This window comes from Cryptomeria japonica, chromosome 3, assembly GCF_030272615.1.
Source record: "Cryptomeria japonica chromosome 3, Sugi_1.0, whole genome shotgun sequence".
NCBI lineage: Eukaryota > Viridiplantae > Streptophyta > Pinopsida > Cupressales > Cupressaceae > Cryptomeria > Cryptomeria japonica.
The window spans coordinates 644,503,704-644,528,348 of record NC_081407.1 but is presented as its reverse complement, the minus strand read 5'-3'; the positions used below and the strand labels follow the sequence as shown (position 1 = coordinate 644,528,348).

At 35.3% G+C, this 24,645-nt stretch overlaps 2 protein-coding genes across 2 annotated transcripts; one reads left to right on the top strand and one right to left on the bottom strand.

The window, feature by feature from the left end:
* Window positions 1-10,098: 10,098 nt before the first annotated feature.
* LOC131057062 (wax ester synthase/diacylglycerol acyltransferase 11) lies at window positions 10,099-13,802 on the top strand. The gene is made up of 7 exons (XM_057991255.2): window positions 10,099-10,715; window positions 10,815-11,396; window positions 11,487-11,553; window positions 12,725-12,867; window positions 12,955-13,164; window positions 13,268-13,405; window positions 13,498-13,802. The coding sequence occupies exons 1-7, from the start codon at window positions 10,455-10,457 to the stop codon at window positions 13,639-13,641; spliced, it is 1,545 nt and encodes a 514-aa protein (XP_057847238.2). The 5' UTR covers window positions 10,099-10,454; the 3' UTR covers window positions 13,642-13,802.
* A 9,071-nt stretch (window positions 13,803-22,873) lies between these two features.
* On the bottom strand, window positions 22,874-24,343 carry LOC131057067 (uncharacterized). Its single transcript, XM_057991260.1, has one exon. The coding sequence runs from the start codon at window positions 24,248-24,250 to the stop codon at window positions 22,985-22,987; it is 1,266 nt and encodes a 421-aa protein (XP_057847243.1). The 5' UTR covers window positions 24,251-24,343; the 3' UTR covers window positions 22,874-22,984.
* Between the last annotated feature and the right edge of the window lie 302 nt (window positions 24,344-24,645).

Below are 24,645 nucleotides of genomic sequence, written 5' to 3'. Positions count from 1 at the left end.
CAGAGCATAGACAAATTATGTGAACTATTTAGTAGAATGTTTGTTTAAAATGTAAATCCTACTTGTAAAGCATAAGGATTATTTGACCAAAATGCTTGAGGAAAATTGTTAATAGCAGTACATTTAAAACATAGCGTAGTGAAGTTTGTGAATTTTTTGTAGAATGTTTGTTTAACTATAAATCCTACTTGTGCAAACTTTATTCCAGTGTGATTCAAGACAGGAATATTTGAACTCATATTGTTACTTTCATAATCTTAATATTTGAACTCGTATTGTTACTTTCATAAATCTTAATATTTGAACTCGTATTGTTCCTTCTATAAATTTTTATTCTCTGAGTTGCTCGTATTGTTCCTTATATAATAAATCTCTATTCTTTGTGAGTTGCATCTTTAGCATTATTTCAGCCTATACTATTCGAGTGAAACTCCCCTTTGTAGGAAACTCTCTTTGTAGGTTGTTAAAATTTACCAGACAGAAACCCTTGATATGCACTCTCATGGTCACCAGCACAAGTTTGCAAATGCAAGTATTGAAACACAGGATCTGAACATCAATCACACCTCTTGCTGCAATTTTGTATGTCAATCACTAAAATTTAACTGACAATGACTCAATTCTGCAAAAATACCGATGGATTGAAGTTTCGTTTAAAGATTTCAGCGTACCTGTTATATTGTAATTTCCATGAAGAATTTACTAACTTTCACGTGGTACAACTTATGCTCATATATTGAATCATTAAAATATCAGGTTGAATTCAGAGATATTCAGTTACCATAATGTGGAATTGACCTTGAGTTATATTTTATTGCTTTTCATTGCATCTTGATAACTAAATGTAGATATAATCCGCGAGTTGTATGACCCCTGCTAATACAGTCAAACTACCATCAGACCTAAATGTCAGCAAATCTGAGAGTAGAATTGGATCTGGAAAAAAAAAGTAAGACCGAAAATGTCAATGGATCTGATTAACCTTATTAAGCCGATAAAAACAACACCATATTAAAAGTTAGATGATATCAACACTTGAGCCGTAGGACAGCGTGTCATAGCCAATTTGATAATGGAGCAAAAGGAAAATAAAATGTCCTGTTCCTAGCCTGAAAAGAGGGCTATATAGAAATCTGCAAGCTGTTTCAGTTATGCACATAATTATTGCATCTTTGGATTTAGGTTCTTGGACTCGGACATGAAGTGGGTTTGTTTAATTGCCTAGATATAAACCTTCCTTGCATGTACAAGAGGGCTAGTTTTTAAATGGATTTCTTAGAGTGATCAACTGTTCTGTATTGATTTTTATAATTTATTTACAGGTGAATTATGAAACTTCCCTTGCCGAAAACTAAACAAGGAGGAATTCAACATTAAACTTAGAATATCTCTAGTCGTAGAAGCTGTGTCGGATAGTTTTTTATCCCACAAACATTTGCCTGCAGCTTACAGTGAGACTTGTTATCTTTTGGACTGCATTAACACTGCTACTTTAACGCAGGCACCATCCGATGGGGTTTGGAACGAGGTCGTCGTTATGCCAATCGTCTGCCTTGTGGCTTGCCACTGGAAGATGACAATGATCATCACAACTACTTTTGATAGTTGACTCCTTTTGTAATCAGATGTGTAGAACCTTCAATAATAAAATTAAGCCTTCCCTCTCATTTTTCTATTTTTCCAATGTCTAGATTCTCCATTTCATACTTTTTCCTGCGAACTTTTTTGTAGAAAATTTACCTAAAGTTCACTGAACTGGAAAAAACTAAAATGAAGTAATAGTAGATTTTACGCCTTTTTCAATTGAATATAAGAAATCATATCTGTATTTCTTATCTTATGAAATAGAAAAATTTCCCAACTATAGTTATAAAATCTTTCCAGCACTTAAAATTTACTTGCCCCTATGAAAGAATTTGGCTTCCTCTTTTGGGGTTGGCAATATGTTATGCAGATCCATTGAGATGGTTCCAACTTCCAACTTCTTAAACACAAAATTTTGGTCTCTGTCAGTTTCTAAGTACAAGCAAGGTAGGCAGTAATGTTTGCAACAATGAATATAGCCCTAAATATTTGTGACTCTTATGCATGGAGTCAATACATGCTATGCGATCAATGCAACAATGAGACTGCCAGACTATGGCATTTTTTACTTCAGAAAATTAAAAAAAACTTAAAATCCTGACAGTTTTAAATTTCTCTACATAGGGCAGATATGTTATCCATTTATTTCTTTTCAACATGCTTTCACCAGAAGAGGACTTGGACTGATTCTTCTGAAACATGTTTTAATCTCTATATGTTTTTGTAAATCTGACTGAATTGATGTGTTGTCGGCAGTGTGGTTTGTCTATTTCCATCTAGAAGGTTGTTGAATGGAACCTTTGTAACATATTTTGTCTCTAATAATCAGCTGCTTCCGGATTAGATTGTGTGAGTTTTTGCATCAACGTTTCTGATCACACTCCATGATCTATCATCAGGATGAAAATGGATCACGGATCATGGAGTGTGATCCGAAACGTTGATGCAAAAACTCACACACAATCTAATCCGGAAGCAGCTGATTATTATTTCATGGATTGTGGAAACTTAATGTCTATTATATTTTGTCTCTGTCATTTAAGTTTCAACTCAGATATTTGAGGTATTTGGAAGCGGTCTATATTTCTCATTGTTTAATCTGTTATTGGAAAAAACATGCCTAGAATTCATTTGAAGTGAAGAAAAGAGGGAACATTGCAATTAGATAGGATGACATAAATGTATAATAAAATAATGAGGCAGGAACGATGTCAGAAAAATTAAGTACAAACTACAAAGATATCATATTAGCCAGAGTATAGTTAAGGAAATATTGGCCACAGACAAGAGTTAATGTTCTCTATGCTCAGAAACCTGTCAGCAGGTGCATAGCCTCTAAATTAATTATTTAATCTTTCGAAGAGCCATCTAAAAAATACAGATAAATCTGGGTACATTCTATTAGGGTTTGAATTGTTTGAATCTTCTTGCAGTTATCTGTAAAGGGACTGAATGTGCATGTAAATTGGACTACATGTCGAATTGTTGGAGATGCCGTATGACTACTTACTGCTTTCCTGCTTTTGTCATGTGTTTTGGGTTTGTGCTAAGTGAATGGTAATAGGAACATGCTGTACAAAAAATCCCATTCACAATCCATTAACAGGAACCAATTAGAACCATCAAATGGTTCTATAACATGCTGGCAACTTCAGCATGGGGTTGCCAGCATGGGGTTGGAGGGTGGCTTCAATTCTTTTCATTCCTTGCAACTGTTGCTTCAATTGTTTTGTTTCTCTATGATGTTTCTACAAACTCACTACACTTTTCTATAATTTTCATTCCTTGCATATTTTCCTTTATTTGCTTCTTTCTCTATAATGCCTTTACAATCACACTTATCGGCCTCCTGTTGTAGGCACTTCCCCTGCAACTGCTAGTTTAACTATTACGCATCGATTTTGTCTGACTTAGAGGTTGTCCGTCCATGTTTGAAAACGCATTATCGCTGTTTCGTACACATCTTCGACATCTTGTTGACTTTTCCACATACGTTAAACTAATGAAATGTAAAAAGTATTCCACGCTACGATGCGGAATTTTAGCGTTCCCAAAGATGCATATATACATCGAAAACGGCGATCGGAAATAACGACGACAAAGACAAAAAATGGCAAAAATAATTATAAAAAGTGAGAAATATGCGGGGTATGACGGCTGCAGAAAGTAATAGGAATTTTGTTTTAATTAAAAATAATAATAAAGTAATAAATTATTATTAATAAAAAAATTTAAATAACAATTTTGATTAATTTTTAAAATAATAATCAATAATTGTTTAAAATTAAAATTTATGAATAAATCATTGAATAGAAATATTTTTTTAAATTTAAAGTTTAAAAATAAAAGTATAAATTGTAAATAATTCATAATTAATAATGTGTCCAATCAATAGTAAGGATTGTTCTTTGTCTTATATTAGTATGATACAATAATAAATCAATGGAATTTTTTTTTAATTACAAATAATAATAAAATACTAAATTATTATTAATAAAAAAACTTAAATAATAATTTTGATTAATTTTTAAAATAATAACTGATAATTGTTTAAAATTAAAATTTATGAATACATTGTATATGATTTTATTAAAAAAAAATTATTTTTTATTAGTGAGTTAATATTAAATGTATTCATTGTAATGTAAGGTAGTTTTAAATTGTAAAAAAATTTAGATCCTACATTATATGTTTCAAAGTGTGAGATTTTGCCAAGATCAAGAGCTCAATGAAAAGTACAATAGAGACAAAATATAGGATAAGAATAAACTGTATTCTCATCAATAGATAAATGATCAATTGTTTCATTTTACATACAATGTAGATGAGCCTGCTTATATAGGCAAGGCTTATGGATATGTGAGCACACAAACATGACATGTGGCTTAATAAGAAACAAGGGTAAGTAGGAAATAGGTGTGGGTAGGTAGGAGAAACAATATAATAGTCCACATGAGGTGGATCACCCACTGAATGTGGAGTGTAACAACAAGATCAACACCATAGAAGGTGGAAATTCTCCTACACACACTATTCCAATGTGGCACAAACACCCAAGTGTCTCATACCCAAACTACTATGAAATGCATTTCCTAAGTAAACTTAAGTAAAGTGTAATAATATTCATGATGAATAATTATTTACACCGACACCCCCCCTTAAGTGCAACTTAGGGGAATGCACTTAAGTCTACAATGCAACTAAGCAATGCAAGATGGGTCCCAGCTACTAGGCCATGTTAGGTACCCATGTACAGATGCAAATGCATGAAAACCAATGTAATGAAATCTCTCACAAAGTGGGGAAAGAGAGAAAAACCCAATGGGAAAAAACCCTCCCCAAAAAGAGAGATGAAAAACTAGATACAAAGAACTCTCATAGAAGTATGTGAAGGACAAAACCCCATGTGAGGAAAAAGTCCCCCCCATATGAGAGAAGAAGAGAAGCTAAGAAGCCCCCCCTCAATGTAGAATCTGCACCAATGATAGAAGCTCGATGTATGAAGAAACTGCTCCACGAACGTCGAACAATATTCCTCCCCTTAGGAAGAAACAAAACCAAAGGTGTATCCATGAAGTCTCCCTAATCATGAAGGGAAGATTTATGAAGAAAACTCATGATGAAAGGAATATCTGAAAACTGCTCAAGTGTCCCTATGTCGATGCTGAAAGATACCCCTCCAAAGGTGGTAAACTGTGCCACATTGCTAAAAAAGGCACTCCAAGATCTAGTGGAGATGGATGTAGAACATGTCCCAAAGACTCACATGTCTCCTCAAAAAATAAAGAGACGACTTCCAACTGTTGTACATAAGTATCCACAATCATGTCAACCTCGAAAGAATGATCATGTAGAGAATGAACAAGAGGGTCAGAGTGTTCCCTCGTAACAATTGAAGAAAGATCACCTTCATCAAAGAGAAGATGAATGTCATCAATGATGTCTCCCAAATTTGCAATGTAGGATTCCATAAATAAACATGCAATGTCTGTCAAGTAATCATCCCATGAATCTGAAGCTGGAAGACAATGAATATCCTGTTGCATTGAATCACATGAAGGCAAAACTGTCGCACTATCCACATCATCAGGTGCAATAGGTGATGTGATATCAATATGAAGAGATGAAATACAAGACTCAAGAACGGGTTCACATGTGAGAATCCCCATGTTCAAGTGCCCAAAGTTCTCCTCAAAATCTGAACTATCACAAGAAGTGTGATCATCATGTGTAGAATCATCAAATGTGAAATCATCATCATCAGCAAAATCTGAAAATGAGTATAACCTAGATGCATGATCAACCACCCCAGTCACAATGATAGCTCTAGTCTCCAAGTCTCTAATGAAAATTGACTCAGGTGTGAACTCCACAACTCTCTTAGTTGCGCCATGTGTGATTTGATAGAAAGAAAGGAGATTGTTTGTCAAGTGGGGTACACACAACACATTATTGAAGGAGTTATCCCCAATGTCAATAGATCCTTTCCCAATCACATCCGTGTATGTATGATTGCCCATCAAAATCTGCGGCATGGTGCAAGGCTCAAATGTAGAGAACATAGACTGCGAAGATGCCATATGATGAGAAGCCCCTGAATCTAGAAGCCATCTCTCTGAATCATGACTGATAGTAGCACATAGAGCTTTTCCTTTTCTTGTCCCAAAAGAGTGAGTCTTCCCACTTGTAGAAGCCATGAATGCTTGCCCTTTTTCCTTTTGAATGTGAGGAAGTGGAAGTTGATGAATCATCCTTCTTGTAGACATTAGGCAAATCAATGTTATGTTTTTTGATGATATATGTGAGCTCATCAATCTTCTTAGAATGGCAACAATGCTCCTCATGACCAAACTTTTTACAATAGGCGTAGGTCTCTCCCTCTTTGGTGAATTATCCCTCTTGGAAGAGGATATATCTCCTTGTTGTGGAGAGGATGATGCTTTGTCCTTAGGCTTTGGTTGCCATTTCTTCTTGTTTGAGTTGTCCTTTCCTTGATTTCCTTTGTTCCCTTGATTTGCCACTAATGCTTGAGACTTAGAAGCCTTAAGAATGCCCATGCTTATCAACTTAGTTTGTTCCATCATCAACATTTCATTGAAAGCATCAAATATAGGCATTGTGTAGCTTGAACCCATTGTCATCCTATGGGTTTGGAAACTAGAAACAAATGCTGCATATTCTTGTGGAAGCTTGCCTATCAAGTTGAAGATCAATTGAGTATCCTTCTTATCAATGCCACAATCTTTGAGTTGTGCCCTCAACTCATTTGCCTTAGTGACATAATCTTGTATAGTATCAAAGTTCTTGGGATCTAACATGGTGAGATCACTATCAATTTGATATCCCCTAATCTCATCAACTTGACCATACAAGCCTTGAAACTTTTGTCAAGCATCCTTGATTAAAGTACACTTCTCAATATGAAAAATGGGATCCTTTGATACATACTTTCTTAAGGTACCAATTGCCATGATATTTTTAGTGAGCCAATCCAAGTGACCAACTGGATCAACCTTAGGATCAGCGGGAGCAACAATAGTTCCATCAATGTAATGAGTTAGTCCTTTTTTCCATAAGTTTACTCCATGCATCAATTTTCCAAGTAGCATAATTATGAAGAGTTAAGAGAGGAAACTTAGAAGAACCCATAGCAGCAAAAAGGAAGGAACACAAGAGCACAAGAGACACCCTCCAAATTCACTCAATCAAAGTACCTCCCCAAAAATGATGATTTTGGCACTTTATATGTAGTGCGTGTACAATAGGCCACTTGAAAACAATTGCAAGGTGGAATTCTGATTTTGTTTTACAACTTCCCCAATAGGCTGAGAACTTCAAAGCAAAAGATTAGAAAGATAGATCTATGCAATACAAATGTCAAATTGGCCAAATAAGACCATATGATAAAGTACAATTTCTGCCCACAATTGTTGCAAACCAATAGCATATTCTGAGAGTAGACAAAAAATAATGCACTTTAAAAAAAATGACACCTGAAAAGGAGTTCATATGAGCCCGAACGGAGACCTGGAAGTTGCAGAAACGGGGATTGGACAGGTACAATCACCAAAAACTGAGACTTCTGAAAAATCTATCAATCAAAATCAGAAAATAATTCCACCAAGTGAAAGTACAGGAATTTCTAGCCCATTTCAAGAAAAATTGCACCAAAAAAGGAGCAAAAATGAGCAAGATATGACCACTTGAAGTTGAACTGCAAAATCAAAAAGCTTAATGAGAGGGGCTTGCAAATTTTTTGAAAAAATGATGATATCAGCGGACTGGGAGGTTAAATTTGACGGTCGTATGACCGTCGCCCAAACTTTATCGTTGACTGGGTGCTGACTGTGCAAGTGATTTGGCAGGTGATGTGGCAGCCAACTGGGCTACTGACGTGGCGCTGACTGTGCGCTACTGACTGGGCAGAAGGTACGGATCCCAAAAAATAATTTCCAAAAATTTATATTTTATTTTATTTTTTTTCAAAAAAAAATTTCAAACTGGAAAATAATTTTTAAAAAAACATTTGAAAATTCCATACCGTACTGACCAAATTGGGCAAAAAGTTTCCTCCACACCCAAAAATTGATTTTCGCCAAAATAGATCGAATTTATACTCGATTTTTATGGAAATGGCCTCCCGAACGCAATGGTGAGGTCGAAAATGCTCTAAGATGCCTCCAAAAAATGCAGTCCCTCAGATCCGAAAATAGAAGCCTTCCACAATGTCTCCAAAAACCAATCAATGAAGCCCCAATGGCTCTGATACCATGTGAGATTTTGCCGAGATCAAGAGCTCAATGAAAAGTACAATAGAGACAAAATATAGGATAAGAATAAATTGTATTCTCATCAAGATAAATGATCAATTATTCCATTTTACATACAATGTAGATGAGTCTGCTTATATAGGCAAGGCTTATGGATATGTGAGCACACAAACATGACATGTGGCTCAATAAGAAACAAGGGTAGGTAGGAAATAGGTGTGGGTAGATAGGAGAAACAATATAATAGTCCACATGAGGTGGATCACCCATTGAATGTGGAGTGTAACAACAAGATCAACACCATAAAAGGTGGAAATTCTCCTACACACTATCCCAATGTGGCACAAACACCCAAGTGTCTCATACCCAAACTATTATGAAATGCATTTCCTAAGTAAACTTAAGTAAAGTGTAATAATATCCATGATGAATAATTATTTACACCAACACAAAGTAACCAATTACACTATCCATGGTCACATTAAATGTGATATCCGAGTATATTTGACAATATTTTGAGTTGCTTTTATAATATTTATTATTCTTTTATCATTTTTAAAAATACTTTATTTAGTAAGATTTTATATGGTATTTTTACAATAAAATTGTGATATAATATTTTTAAATATAAATAAAATTACTTGAGCATTTAGCCACCATAATTTCTTATATATATCTAATATTAACACTCTTCTCTATTTTATATCATCTAACTTAATCTAAATATCACTTCCGATATTTATGTAATGGTGAAATTAAAATCCCCAAAATGATAGGCGTTCACTTTTTAGTTAACGTGCTAGCTCCAAGATGGGATCCACGTGATGATGTAGGTTGTAGGTTATTGGTTGCATGAATTATTTTTATCTTCTCAATTCTTCCTCCTTTACCTATCTCTCTCCCTTTCTCTCCCTCCCTCTCTCTATCTTCCATGTTATTTCTCCCTCTCTCTCTCTTTCTCTCTCCATCCCTATGTCCCCTTATTTCTCTCTCATCATCTCTACTTGTCTATCTCCCGTCTCTCTCTACACACACACATATCTTTCATTTTATCTCACCATATATATCTATATATCTCTTTAATTTCCTCCCTCACTCTATCTTAATCTCTACCTCTATCTTCTTCACACCACCCCTCGCCCCCCCCTCTCTCTCCATTTATATTTATATCGTCCTCTTTATCTCTATATGGCCCTACCTCCTATCTATTCCTCTATCTATCCCCATCTCTCCCTCTCTTTCTATTGTAAACATAACATGAGTCTGTTGGTAATGGAGCCTAATTATCTTCTTGATTTAGAAGTTTTATTTCAATCATGTTTGTATCCCTATCTCTCACTCCTCCATTGAGACATAAACATCATCATTTTCTATATGGGCTACCAATTGAAATTGTGTGGTTTTTTTATATTGAATCAAGAAATTCACTTCATGTATTGCAAAAATGTATGATAACAATAGACCAATTTTTTTCTTAATTATACCTTTTCGACATACCCATTGCACACCAAGATGCAATTGCTAGTTCATAATACTAACATTTTAAACCAGATTGAAGACTTTTGAGCATGACCCCACTACAATATAGAAATCCACTTCAGTTATGAAAAGCAATCATACACTTAATTCACTTCAATTATTAAGTCAATCCTAAAGCAATAACTTTTGTTTATTAAATGTATAGACAGAAAAAGTCATCGCATTCATAACTAACTGCCAAGCAGCCTTTGAACAATAGAATCTTTTCTGGGTTCAAATTTGACGGTCAACCTACTGTAAACTGAAACTTATCTGCCAGTTTCTTTTGAAAGAGAAAAAAATATCAGATGCAAAATATTAAAAAATATACAGACTCTCTTCTCGATTTGTCTCTTATCACAGAGACTGAGTCTTCGCCGAAATTTGATTTGGCATTTTTCGGTGAAAAGGTTAGACGGCCGTCAAATTTATTTTCTATTTTTCTGGTTATGAATGCAAGAATGTGAAGGTTCTGGTTATTAACCTGAGGGCAGGATTTTTATTCTCTTCTCTTGCTCCGGACAAAAATTTTCAAGCCGATTAGGTCTTGCCCACAACAAACATTCTTAGCGAAGATTACTCATGGATGTTGCAGGTGATGTGCTTGGCAAGCCCAGGCTCAGGAAAATTGCTGTGAAAAAAGAAAATAAAGAATTCACAGATGCGGAAGAGGAGATCACCGAATTCGAACCCGTGACCCCGGCTGGCCGCGTCTTCAGTCAATCCGCTTTATACTGCTATATTATCGCCATATTCAAGTTGAAAACACAGATCGATGTAGAAACCATTAAATCGGGTCTGGAATCCAGTCTTTTAAAGCACAAGCGATTCTCCAGCGTAATGGTTAGTAACACAGAGCAAAGCATGCTTTATTTATTTGATTTTCTGTTTCAGTCGTATAATATTTATTGGCTTTCTGTTCTTTTGGGTTTGTATTTGCAGGAGAAAGACAAGAACGGAAAGTTGATTTGGGTGCCAGCGGAAGTGAACATTTGTGATCATGTTCTGGTCCCCTGCATCGACCCTGAAGAGAATGAAAGTCCCGATTTCTATGAAAATTATGCGGCCAGATTGGCCACAGCCCCTCCACTGGATTCCTCCAGGCCGCAGTGGCAGTTTCATCTCATAAATGTGAAGAGTCAAGATGCGGCCTCTGGCATAGTGATGAGAGTTCATCATTCTTTAGGGGATGGTGTGTCTCTCATGTCGCTCTTATTGGCCTGCACCAGACAGCACGCCGACCCCAATTTGCTCCCCACAATCCCACGCCAAACAAGGTCAAGCAGAATTGCTGGGGCTAAATTTAGGGGACTGCCCTTGCCTTTGGGGATCCTGTTGGGCATGCTTCTTGTAGTCTGGTACACAGTTGTGGATATTTTGTATTTTGTGGCTACCATAATCTGGCTTAAGGATAGCCATACGCCAATTAAGGGATATCCAGGGGTGGAATCAGGTCCCAAGAAGATTGTGCATCAGACTGTCAGTCTGGAGGATGTTAAGCTTGTCAAGGACGCTATAAAAGGGGTAAGTTCTACAGATTTGCAGGAGTTTTAATTGATTGTATTGTCATTTTGTATGGCTGCTTAATGTCTGGTTGTTTTTGGTAAAGTGCAGACAGTGAATGATGTTATGCTGGGGATTACTTCGGCAGGGATCACAAGATACCTGGAACGCAGATATGGTAAGAAAACCTTAACTTTTATGTATCTGTTTCCGCTGTGTATAATTATGGAACAGTATTTTCTGGGATTCAATTGCCTGTTGGTAAAGTATATTTATTTATCAATTTTTTTTTGTGTGTGATGGCTATTGGGATGGAATATTGTTGGTTTTGAGTGTGAGGCAAAATAATTGCAACTAGTAAATAGAGTTATTTCTATGGAATTTTGTATCGTTTATGAATTTGTTTTGTTATTTCATATGGGAACATAAGTCTACCTGATACTTCTTCAGTTGAGAAATAAGTATACCTGATACTTCTTCAATTGAGAATTAAGAATAAGGGGTATCTATTTCTTTTTGGCTGGGAGTTAGAGGTATCTATTTTTTTTTGTTTAATCATACTTTCAGAAAGTTGAACCTTGGTGAATTGCATAATCAAAAACACATACCAATTGTGTTGAACCAATTTTATTACAATCTTTTAAGATATCTAAATTTTTTTGAATTTTGGATCAGCCCCATTTTTAGGCCCAGAATCTGTACTTTATTTCATCCAGTGATTCATGTAATGGGCAAAAACTTCCAAATCTACCCCACCACTGGTAAAGGTCAATGGCTGTAAAGGTCAAACATCCCAATAGAATTCTTCTTTACCCCTAGTGTACCCCTAGTGTTTCCTCCACAACATTTCCTCTTAGCTTCTAATCACTTGATGCGGATGGAAATTATTTGAAACCATTTTGCAGAGGAAATTTTGCACTGCTTTGACACTAGTCACAACAGCTGAGCATAATCAGACAACTGCTTTTCCACAGAGGCTGTAAGCCAAAAGACCACAACTGCTTTTCACAAAGGCTGAGCATCCCACAGCTGCATTTCACAAAGGCTGAGCATCCTCAGCATATACTTTTGACTGTTTGAAAAGTGGAACTTTTATCTCAAGTTAACCCTAGTACTCCCAATAATTACAGCTTGCCACTTCCCCAACAGCCACAGTAAACTATACGAAGATACCAAGATGAACTTACCTGTGCTGCATCTGTTTTCATGGATATATTGTGAAAAGGGGTTCGTTCATGGATATACAGTGAAAAGAGGTTCATTCAACATAGACTGATGATTGGGATTTGCAGAAATTGGGTAATGTAACACAAATCTGTTTCTAATTTTTGCACATTTTGCATTGGAAGAGGAGGAGCGTTCAGAAAATGCTGATGCAGACACAAAAAAGAAAGCAGAGCAAAGGGGAAAAAATGGCGAGAGTGTCTTGCCATCAAAGCTACGCGTTCGTTCAACAATTCTAGTGAACACAAGGCCTGCGCCGGGGCTCCATGTAACTAATTCTCCTGAATCAATTCCATTTATCAAATTCTTTCCTGTGAAATAACTTTCCTAACCCCTTTAGGCTTTTCAATTTCAGGAGCTAGCAGAGATGATGGAGTCCGGGAACAAAGCAAGGTGGGGGAACAATTTAGGCTATGTGATTCTTTCGCTCCCTACGGAGAAGCGAAAGAATCCTCTGGATTATGCCCGTGCAGCCGCGGCCATTTTTAGAAGGAAAAAACTCTCTCTGGAGGGGCCCTTTACATACGCAAGTGGTACCCTGTTGCTCCATTTGGCAGGCGTCAAGGTATGAAATCTGAGACTCTGAACTCTGAATCTGAACAGGATTGGGTATTGTACTCTATTAACTTTGACCTGTTTAGTAATCATAAATTGCTGGCGTGTGGCAGGCTGCTACGATCCTTACATACAATATGATCGCGAACACAACCTTTTCCTTTTCTAACATGGTGGGGCCCTTGCAAGAGGTGGAATTCTTCGGCCATCCAATCATGGATATCATTCCCACAGTCTCTGGGCATCCTCATGTGAGTTTATATCAATATATTTCACACCAGACAGCTTTTTTGCTAATGGTCTGTCCAAATTTCTTATACAAATTATTGGTTTGGTTATGCAGGCTTTAACCATACATTTCCAAAGTTACATGGGAAAAGTAACATTGGTGGTTAGCGCAGCTACAGATGTGATTGCAGATCCCAAACAACTCTGTTTAGATTGCATAGATGCTTTCCATTCCATGAAGCAAGCAGCTGCCGTGTAAACCATGCAATTCAATGGCATCCATGAGATGAGATAGTCTATCATTGTCAAATAATAGATAGCAATGTTCATGGTGGTTCAATGGTACACATCTAGGTGGTAACATGATTACATAAAATGTTTTTAAATATAAATGCAAGCATCACTGGTTCAATGGTTCAATGGTTCAACATGTGATGCTTTTGGTATTGAAAAACGAGTCTCTTGTTAGTATTTGTCGTTAGGCAATCCTATTGCATTCATTTATGACAAATACTATTGCATTCATTTAAAAATTTAAGGAATTGTTCCTAAATTAATTTTTTTACAATGATAATTTTTTTTACTTATTTAATTTTGTTTAAAATAAACTTTGTAAAGTTAATATTAAATTTTAAATTTTATAATTTAATAAAAAAATAATAAAAGTGGTTAAAATCATTTGAGTGTTCTAAGAGGGGATTTTTTGGAAGCTTGAGTATAAATATTTTTTTCACATTATTTTAGCAATAATTAATGTATTTCAATTGGTTTTAAGATTTTTTTTAAGGGTGAGTTGTTCTCGTTGCCTTTATTGCATTATTTTTACCTTACCATCTAGTAGCATAGATTAGGTATTATAATTACTTTCCTAGCTTAATACCACTAATGGAATTATGCCCTACAAATAGATCATCACAAACAACATGACATGCTAAAACATAACACAAACAACTAAAAGACAAATTTGTAGTCCCATCTTCTGAATTAATAACAACTCTAAAAGAGACAGAGAATATATCACCATCTCAATGAGTCTAAAATTGTAGCCTTAAGCAAGAGAAGATGGGTTTCTTCAAAATGATCAGTGGGATGACTTTGAATAAGCCATTAGCTTTTTGACTAGCAAGCAAATGATGGTCTATTAGAAATAAAATTACACAAGCTGAAGGGCATCACAACATGGTGGAGCCTTTGGGGGTGCATTGTGACTATGTGGAGGAAACGTGAGGAGAGAAATTTTCAAGACTTTTCTGATGGATTGAGGATCTATCAACAAAAGAAGACATTATAAATGTGAGCGATGAGGAGCCTAGGAACAAGAATATGGTTGTGTGCATGACAGTGTCATCTACGAGAGGCTTTTGTCCCTTGTGATTCAAGTGTTTGGTGGTACAATGCGGGGAGTTTGTGTTGATAGGAGGGTTACAACCCCCATCAACTACAATGCAATATTTGGATGAAGTTCACAACATCCAAGTGAAGCCAAAAACAATATTGTTGGTAGAATTGTTCAACTTAAGCTAAAGGTAAAAAGGAAAAGCTGAAAATAGCTTGGAACATGTTTAAGAAAGGAATCAACAAAAACAACGTGGATGAATTTAACTCATTTATGACTAAAAATAAAGACCTCTTCACTCCATTTCAAGTTGCTAGGATCTATGAGGTCAATGGTGGGATTAGATTCTTATACCACCATCTATAAAACTCATATGTATCATTTTATTACTTATAAATATAGGGAGGGAGCTACCCGCTATAGTAATATTTTCCTAACAATTAAAAAAAAAGATCACTAGTGGAATTCAAATCCCCATGTTGTCCCCTTGAAATAGAAATGTCATGGGCTACTAAATGATAAGGCTCTACCTATTGTCATAATACTCAAATCCTTCTTGTTTTTCCCTAAGACAATTTATAGGTTGTCAATAGAGATACAATATAAATTATTAGAGTAATTAGGATTTCACCTAAATAACCATTTAATTAGATCCTTATTACTTTATTCACTTAAGTTAAACTTAGGAGTGTTTATTTTTCCTTTTATTAGATTAGGTTGTCGCATTCATTATGGTGTGGACACTTGACACTAACTAATTTAATGTTGCTCTAGGGTTTAGATCTAGGTTGCATTCATCAAGGTTTCTACAATGATTCATTCATTCATTGTAATCATAATCTTTTGTGCATCAATACAATTCTCAAGTTGTTGAGCAGATCTATCTTACTTGATCCCCATTTGTGATAGGTGTTTTGCTTGTAGGTGATTCATAGACTTGTGGGATTGAATAAACAACTCCAACATAACTTTGTTGGCAATATACCTATGTTGGTTTGAATCATCTTCATCCAATATCCGTCTTCTAAATTACCAAGCGAAAAAAAAATTGTGCAATTATTTATTTCAAAATTTGAAGATAAAGTCATTAAAATGTCTCCTAATTAAAAAGAAGGAACCATTTTATTATTTATCTAATTAATATTTTTAAAGTTTTAAATGAAAAGTTTTTCCACTTAGAAAATTATTATATATTTAGTAAGTGAAACACTTAGAGGATTCACATCAACATCACTAGGACTTTGTTATCCTCCTTTTTAAGTTCTATGTACTCGAACAATTTGTTAGGTGTAAAATCAAGTGAAATCTTGGACATCTCTCACCTCAACAAGAGAATTCATTTGTGTAGCGTCCTAAAATTGCGACACTTGCAATTTCGATTGCATTTGGGTCTTCACGATGGCAGCACAACGTTGAACCTGAATGGAGACCCCGAAACCTGTTTACAACATCAAAAACTGCATTTTTCCACACCCTGGCCTGATCCCTCCTTGCACCCTGCTGTCCCGGGAGGTGGGACCATGGCGCCTAGCGCCCTGGTCCTTCTGGACTAGGGTGCCCAGCGCCCTGGTCCCTGGCCCTATTTTGGGCCCGGTCTCTTGTGGGCATCGGGTCTTTAAGTTTGCAAATTGGAAAATAATGTTTCCTGGTCGGCCTAAGGTCGGGAAAATCAGTCTATCAACCCTAATTGACAAGTATATAAACTACTTTTCCTCTCCTAGAAAGGGAGGGAAGAGGTAAGAAAGAGGAAGACATATGTGTGCAAAAGGCGAAAGCGATATTCAAACATTCAAGCATTCAAGCATTCAAGCATTCCTTCAAGCAATTGAGCATTCTAAGTCTCCATTCAAGGCTAAGTGTTGCATTCAAGACAAGGATTCAACCATTGAAGAGGAGATCACATACAACATACAACATACTACATACATTACACCTTCGCATGTAAGAATACAAACATTCTTACAACAAGGTATCAGTACTTGTTTACATTACAAACATTTACACTTACAACATTCTCATTTCTTGGTTAATTCCAAAACCGGGGTTTGACCTAAAGGCAAACCCCTAATCCCTAACCCCCCAATCGTCCTCTCTTTTCTATGTGTAGGTTGCAGGTACGCGGCTGTAATTGAAGATCTGGAATCCTTGTGCAGAGATGAACAGATCCCCCTTCGTTTCGCGGATTTTTCGGAGGACCGTGTGCACGCCGGGCGCCATTGTCCTGTCAACTTTCGCTCAAATTTGCAGAACAGCACCGTCTCGACATTTTACTGCTAATTCCAGGTCCGCAGCTTCATCCCGTATCCCTGTCTCTGTTTATAAGCGAATCTTTCCTACTTTACATGCATTCCTAGTTCAATCTTTCTATCTACATTCTTTACAAAAGAGGGTATCCTTGCTATCACAACCCTTGAAACTCATTTAGAATCCAATCTTGCATTGCGTGGGATTGGATCTTGTGGGTTTCAACCCCTCTTTTGAATGTAAAGTCTCTCCTAAGTGAAAACCATCAACCCTAGTGACTCTCCCTTCTCTCTCCTTGGAGTTGGGGAGGGGAGAACAACTAGGGTTCGATTTTTTCCGCTTTACATTTTGTTTTTGTTTAATTGATATAATACCCTCATATTATGAGTGACCTTTATTCTAATAAAAGCAAGTTTTCATCTATTAATTAGTCTTATTAAATAAGAAATCAATGAGTATAATCCATACAAAAATATTTATCAAACTTTCCTAGCCCTTGAGAAAAAAAGATTGGATCATCATTAAATCTCACTATTTGGTTGAGACCATGCCTAACTTTCAATATAAAAATTATTAATATAGCAAGTAAGACCTTCATGGAAATTCTCTTGAATTAGTGAATCAAGAATTTTTTTCTTGAGGATTTGACATAAATCATCTCATTCTACACTCCATATGTACTTCCTCTAGCTCTTGAGAAGGACATCGTATTCACTAGATGAAAAGAATTTATCATCTTAAATTTTGGATATATTTCTTGTCATAAATATTTAGTAGTAACATGTCATATCATAATCATTTGGCATAAAAATTCCTCTACATGTGCATTCCTTATCTTGGATAACTCTAGCTTCATATGGTGTTGTCAAAACATCAATTATTCCTAATCAAATATTTGGATTAGCGGCTTATTGGAAACCTAAACTTATTCTTATACATACATATACATACATACAAATATATATATATATATATATATATATAGAGAGAGAGAGAGAGAGAGAGAGAGAGAGAGAGAGAGAGAGAGAGAGACACACACACACACACACACACACACACACACACACACACACACACACACATATATATCCTTTTGGGACCTTTTTTCACACTAGTCTAAATAAGTTTATTTAGAGCATTTACTTTCTGTACCTTAGGTCATCAAATTAAGACACATGTCATAATCTTATTTTTCCCTATATATTGCCCTTATTTATATACAAAGTTTCTCATTGTAATAATAATTATATTATTTATTCATTGGTGTAGGTTTTCATTTCCTAACATGTGTTAGTGTAGTGTGAGTTGTTGGTATCTTTCATAGGAGCTACAATTTCTTATTTTTAGTCTTGTAGTGTATTCTTTCCAAGGTTTTATTTTGCCTATATATACTTGGTCTCCTAGCATGTTTTGTTACATTTTTATCATTCATGTTGCTTCATACTTTTGTGCTTTCCCAATGCTATTTTTCTTCTTGAGTATTTATATTACCCTCTTGGAGACCAAATATATAATATTATTTTGATTTCATAAATCATTTGTCTTGTAAATTTATATTTTTATAGCTTATATTCCCTGTATTATTTTTTTGGCTTCACCTCTTCTCCAAAATTTAACATGGTAGTAATTCTTTTTGGTGCCAGTGCACAAATATTTAGTTTTCTATTTTTAAGACATTCTAGGGGACGATATATTACATGTAAGTTTCCCAAAAAATTCAGTATGCTCTTCTCTTGCATCTTTGGATAATCTAGATAATCAAAAAAGTTTGACAAAGAGTTTCTAGAATCTTTGAAGTTTTGCATTTGTATTTTATGAAATTTGGATGATTCTACCTTTTGGTATTATTGACATTATTTTGATCTAGTACAAAGTAAAGGCTCAAAAAAGTCATGTTTGGCTTTCATTTCATCAAAATCAAGATCAAAAAGCTAGTTTGTGAATAGTTTTTGAATGATGCATCAAACATGTTGCTCGTTTCAAGAGTATTTTGAGGCCTAACAAATCTTGCCATTATATTTAAAAGGTTGAATTTTTTTTTATTTTGATTCAAAATTTGTCAAATCATGTTCAAGAGTTTTATTGGCAAAAGTATATTTTTAGGAATGTCCTCACCCTCCTCAGCCCATTTGTATCATTATTTCATTAAAATATATATATTTAAGCCAACAAATTATAGACCACTAGTGGCCTACATAGCTTATTAGCTCAATAACTAGTGGCTTTAGTTAACTAAAATGGCTAATAACATATTGTAGTGTCACCAGAGTTGTGTTTCTTTTGCTCCTAGCAACATAATCACTATATCACCTTTATGGCACTAGTCCATGAACAAAGTGGCTCTACCACCCTCTCCAAAATATACATAGCCAAATTATCATTAATATTGGTAGTGAAACACAAACTGACATGATTATTTTTCTTGCTCCTTCTCTTCAAGCTTACTAGGCTTTCATATGGTTCCAAGATCCTTGTCAAGGCTCAATAGAAGTTTTAGAACTTGTAAAATTTTTTTAGAAAATACAATTGTCTCTTTTGGTTTTTCCTTTATCATCGACACTTGAAACCATTTCACCAATCTAGGGAGGTTCACAAACCTTATGAAGTCACTAATGAACACATGTCCCTTCAAAGTTAAAAAAGTAGTGTTAGGAATGGAGGGGGTTACCAAAACCATGTTGGCGGTTGTTGAGATTTAGAGAACCTATCAAAACTATGATAACTCCCAGACCTAGCTAAATGAAGGTAAAGGGGATGTTGAACTTCGGGGATGGTCATGCTAGAGGGGATAAGTCCAACAAGAATGGGACCTGATGGAAAAGTTCAAAAGTCTAATGAGATGACTTTCAAGCTTTGAGAATCAAGAAGACCAAGGAATGAATGTTTAAAGGGGCATGAAAGAAAATGAGTTGTCAATATGTTGAAATTTTGATGGAGAAACACTTAGGTATTTAGAGGCTTTGGAATTCAATAATTAGAGAATACAATGAACTTCAAAGAGGTAGACATGAAGGGGAACCAATAACAATTCGACAATTAAAAAAAAAACACTTAACTACATTTACACTTCAAACTTTGAGGATCAAGGAGGTGGGAAAATACATGCTTAAAAGGTATGTAAGCAAATGAGATTTTTGAAAAAATTACACTTAGCCAACTTAATACAAAGTTCAAGGTCGAGGCATAGACAACCACAAAACTCCAAAACTTTGGCAAGACCAACACAATTAATGTTGATCTTCTCAACTTGAGTATTTGACTAAGACATGAAAATTTGAGGACTCATGCAACCATTAGAGACATATTTTAAACAAGTAGCCATTTGGGATTCTCTCATATCGATAATAATTGATGGACAATCAAAAAAAGGCATGAAATGGCAACAATTGTATATGAAAAAGACATTAATTAATTAATATTTAATTTATGTTTATACTAATCAACTAACAAACATACTTCGATAACTTAAACCATACTTATGAAATTAAATTTACATATGACCAAACTCTTACGTGTAATCCCACATAACATATAATCCCACATATTATTTGGTCAATCTAAATGATCTTACACAATTAAAACATTTAAGACATAACCTTCACATTCCTTAGTTCATGTATTTTTATTTATTTTTCATCATACTCCTCATCACACAAAAGAGAATATTTAGCCACCATTATTGACAAATGCTTTGGATGCTATGCTAGTATTTCATCAAGAAATTGAAATTGAAAATCTATAATTGCGAAACCAACTGACAACTACTTCTCACTATTGTTTTATGATGTGAATCAAATTTATTATTGAATTTCCTCATCATGGGAGTTGACATATTAGACAAACATCCAAAGTGGGTCACATGGGACTATAGAGATGGGTGGATATACCTCACACTCTACGAATGATTGATACGAATCAACATACCAATTCGTACTCGGCCCATGTGAAAGCTAGCTGATACTTATATATTATCACCATGATTACAAATTCATGAATATTTGGACACATACATGATTAAATATTTGGCAATTTTTTATTCACAGAGGTATATAATATTTCTTTTTGAAAATTTTGATAAAATTAAGTTAAGAAATTTGAAATTTTGAATTATATTATTCACAAAAAAATAGGAAGATTTTATTTAATTTATTATAGTATTTATTTTGTGGTAATAGGAAGAAATGTCGAATATATTTGTAAACAAGTAAACAATAGATCTACATCAATTGATATGATAGATAGAGGCACTTTTACTAAGAAACAAAATATTGAAAAAAATGAACAACATAGATCACGACTTATGAAAAAAAACAAAAAATATTAATTATGACTTATTGACTATTTCACTCACATTGAAAGGCATGTCTTTTAACTTTTATTAAAGACTTTGATCTATTAAAACAAACATATTTTATTATAAGATGAATACTTTTAAATGTTCATGTGATTTGATATTGCAATTTAGTGATCATATAATAATTATGAATTAATTAGACTATGGAATATAATACCTAAAACTAAACAATATGTATTACTTAACAATTAAATTGTTGGTAATCGCTATCTTATGTTACTTGGCTAAGAGTAAGAAGACATGTCTTCAAACTATAGATTGCTTCACACTTCAATGTTGCATAACTTGAAGTAGAAAATAAGTTGGCCATATTAAACTTCTAGACAAGTTTGAAGTATCCTTGCTTTAATTTTACAATCTACAAAATAAAACATAACTTCAAGAATCCTTGAAAGTCTTTTCTTCTTCTTATTTTCTCTTTCATGTATGTAAGAAAGAGAAAATAAGAAGAAGAAGAAAAGACTTTCAAGGAATCTTGAAGTTATTAATATAATGCATATTTTCAATTAAAAAATATGTATTAATCAATAGTATCATTTATAAAAATGATTAGCGGGAACAATTTTTCAAATATTATATTACAAAATGACCTAAAATTTTCAAGTATTCTCTAATGCCATGCTAAAAACAAAGATCTTAGATTACTCACTATTACAAAATCTCTCTCTCTCTCTCTCTCTCTCTCTCTCTCTCTCACACACACACACACACACACACACACAATTACACGATAAAAGATAACACATTACACAATATATACATGAGAAAAACCTTTTCAAATAAAAAGTCTCTCAAATCATCATTTCATTTTAAAACACTTACAAAATGGTCTTTTAAAACATAGACCAAATTTGAGGATATCTCTTCTCACTTCCACATGATCAATAATACCTCTTGTAGAAGGTGATGGTATTCATTATAAATTTCTAAATTATTTATCATAGCAATGAAATAGAAAATCCTTGAATATAAAAAAAAGAGAGGTAAAATAGATGGAGTTTTAGTCACACTTTTTTAAAACTATCATTTATAAATAATTGACATTAATAATTTATTAGATTATTAATTATTTAAACAGTATATGGTTTATAAAACATATAATATGCTATATGGTCATTGGATGTTGGTAAATAAAAATTCATTAAAATATTATGTAATGGACTAATAGTTGTTCATTGATATATCCAATAGTTGGAAAAAAATTAATAATAAGATTTATTATGTATCTTTATTGATATTAATAAGACAAAATTATTGAAACATTTGTGAATAAGTATAAATAGGACAATAGCTAATATACATGAGACACGGCTAATAACTAATATATGGGATGGCTAATAGCTAATATATGGGATGGAGCTAATCTGGCTATTAAACCATGTCGCCAGAAATGTTGCCACCGCTAACCCTGTTATATAACATTGAAAGTTATTTTCATACTATTAGAACGTTTTTGGACCCAGAATAGCTACAGCTACATACATGAGACTACACTCTCAAACTATCACTATTTGATTTCAAAATCATAACATTTGTGAGATGAATGAACACAGAAACTTGAAGGAAAAACAATCCATTAAAGTGAAACAGGCCAATCTCATCAGACCTGTTCCGTGACAAAATACAGGGCAGAAATCAGACCCAAATGGGAGTCGACAATTGAGCATCCTAACGAGACAATCTGAGAAGCGCCTCCAGAAAGTAGTAATCTCCGAATATAAGAGCCCTGTCAAAATGATGTCTACTATAATGAGATGTTCCGTTGAGAAGGATTGCAGGAATCCTATATTCGCCCTTCCCATCTGCTCTATATTTGGTAAGCTCCTCCAGAAGCTTGACCCCTGCATCTCTATATCTTTCCCCCAAATACTCTCCCAATTCCAACAGTCCAGACGCAGCTATGGCGGCAGCAGAAGTATCCCTGGGCTGATAACCTTCCTTGAAAGGCGCATCAAAATCCCAGTAAGGAACCATGTCTTCAGGGGAAAGATTTCCCAGGATGAAATCCGCCGTTTTCTGGGCGGTCTGAAGAAATTTTTCATTCTGGGTATAACGGTAAGCCATGGTAAAACCATAAACAGCCCAGGCTTGACCCCTTGCCCAAGTGGAGTCGTTACCATAACCTTGAACAGTGTACTTTTCAATGACTGCCCCATCGGTGGAATTGAAGGCCACCACTTGCCATGTACTCCCGTCAGGACGAACATGTTCAGAGGAGGTCCGAGCAGCATGGGAGACGGCCATGTTGTAAAGCGTAGCATTAGCAGTGTAATTGGCGACCCAGAAGAGCAGCTCCAAATTCATCATATTGTCGATGATTACCTCGAATCGATCAGCCGAGGCAGCGCCCTTGTTTTCCCAGGAGCGCGTGCAGCCCACAATGGGGTTGAAGCGGGCGGAGAGCGTAATGGCGGCATTGGTCAGCGGGGGTAAGTAGGAGGAATTCCTGGTGCGCAGAAAGGCGTTGCCGAAAGAGCAAAACATGACGAAGCCGATGTCGTGGGATCCATTATAGTCCTGCATTGGGAGAAGGCCTTGCTGGGTAATTTGGGCGCGCTGTTGCCACAAATCAGTGGCGTTGGGGGCGAGAGAGGAGAGGTGCCAGAATGCGCCCGGCATGAATCCCGATGTCCATGCTTCTCTGCGATTCGACCGCCATTTTTCTTCTGTGGGAAAGCCCTCGAACGGGTAGGCAGATGGATTTCCAGATTGGCCAAGAATGGGTATCTGTTGGTTTGCAACTGTTTCGTATTGGGTTTCTGCGAAGGGCAATATGGAGCTCAACAGGTCGGTATTTGTAGCAGAGGTAGCTTCGGACAGCAGTTGTATGATGAGGAGAGTGAGCGTTGCAGGGGCCATGGAAGGGAATTTTAGCGAGCAAAAATATCTAGTGAAGCTGAGACACGCAGAATGCAGGCGAATTTGTGGGGTCATTAATAATTTGTGTCTTTGTGGATTAGAGATGGGGGAGGAATCATGGATGAACTTAGACGGTTTGTTGGGGGGAAAGAATAACTTTTTTGGAGATGGGTAAAGGGACGGACCATTTAATCGAAGTGATTTGTAAAAGGAGGATTTTAGAATCGTTTGGAAATTGAAATGAAATGGATCTTTTTATAATTCTTGATATTGGCAATCTGTTTATGAAATGGTTATCCAATTAAGAGAATGGATCATTTGTTCTTTATTAAAAATGTTCAAATATGAAACATTGTAGTTGTTTTGTTGGTCTAGGGGTGGAGAGCTTGTGTTCTTGAAAGAGAGGTCACAAGTTCAAATCCCACAAGGGGGTAAGGTATGTACGTCTCGTTTGTAGCGCAGTTAGGTGC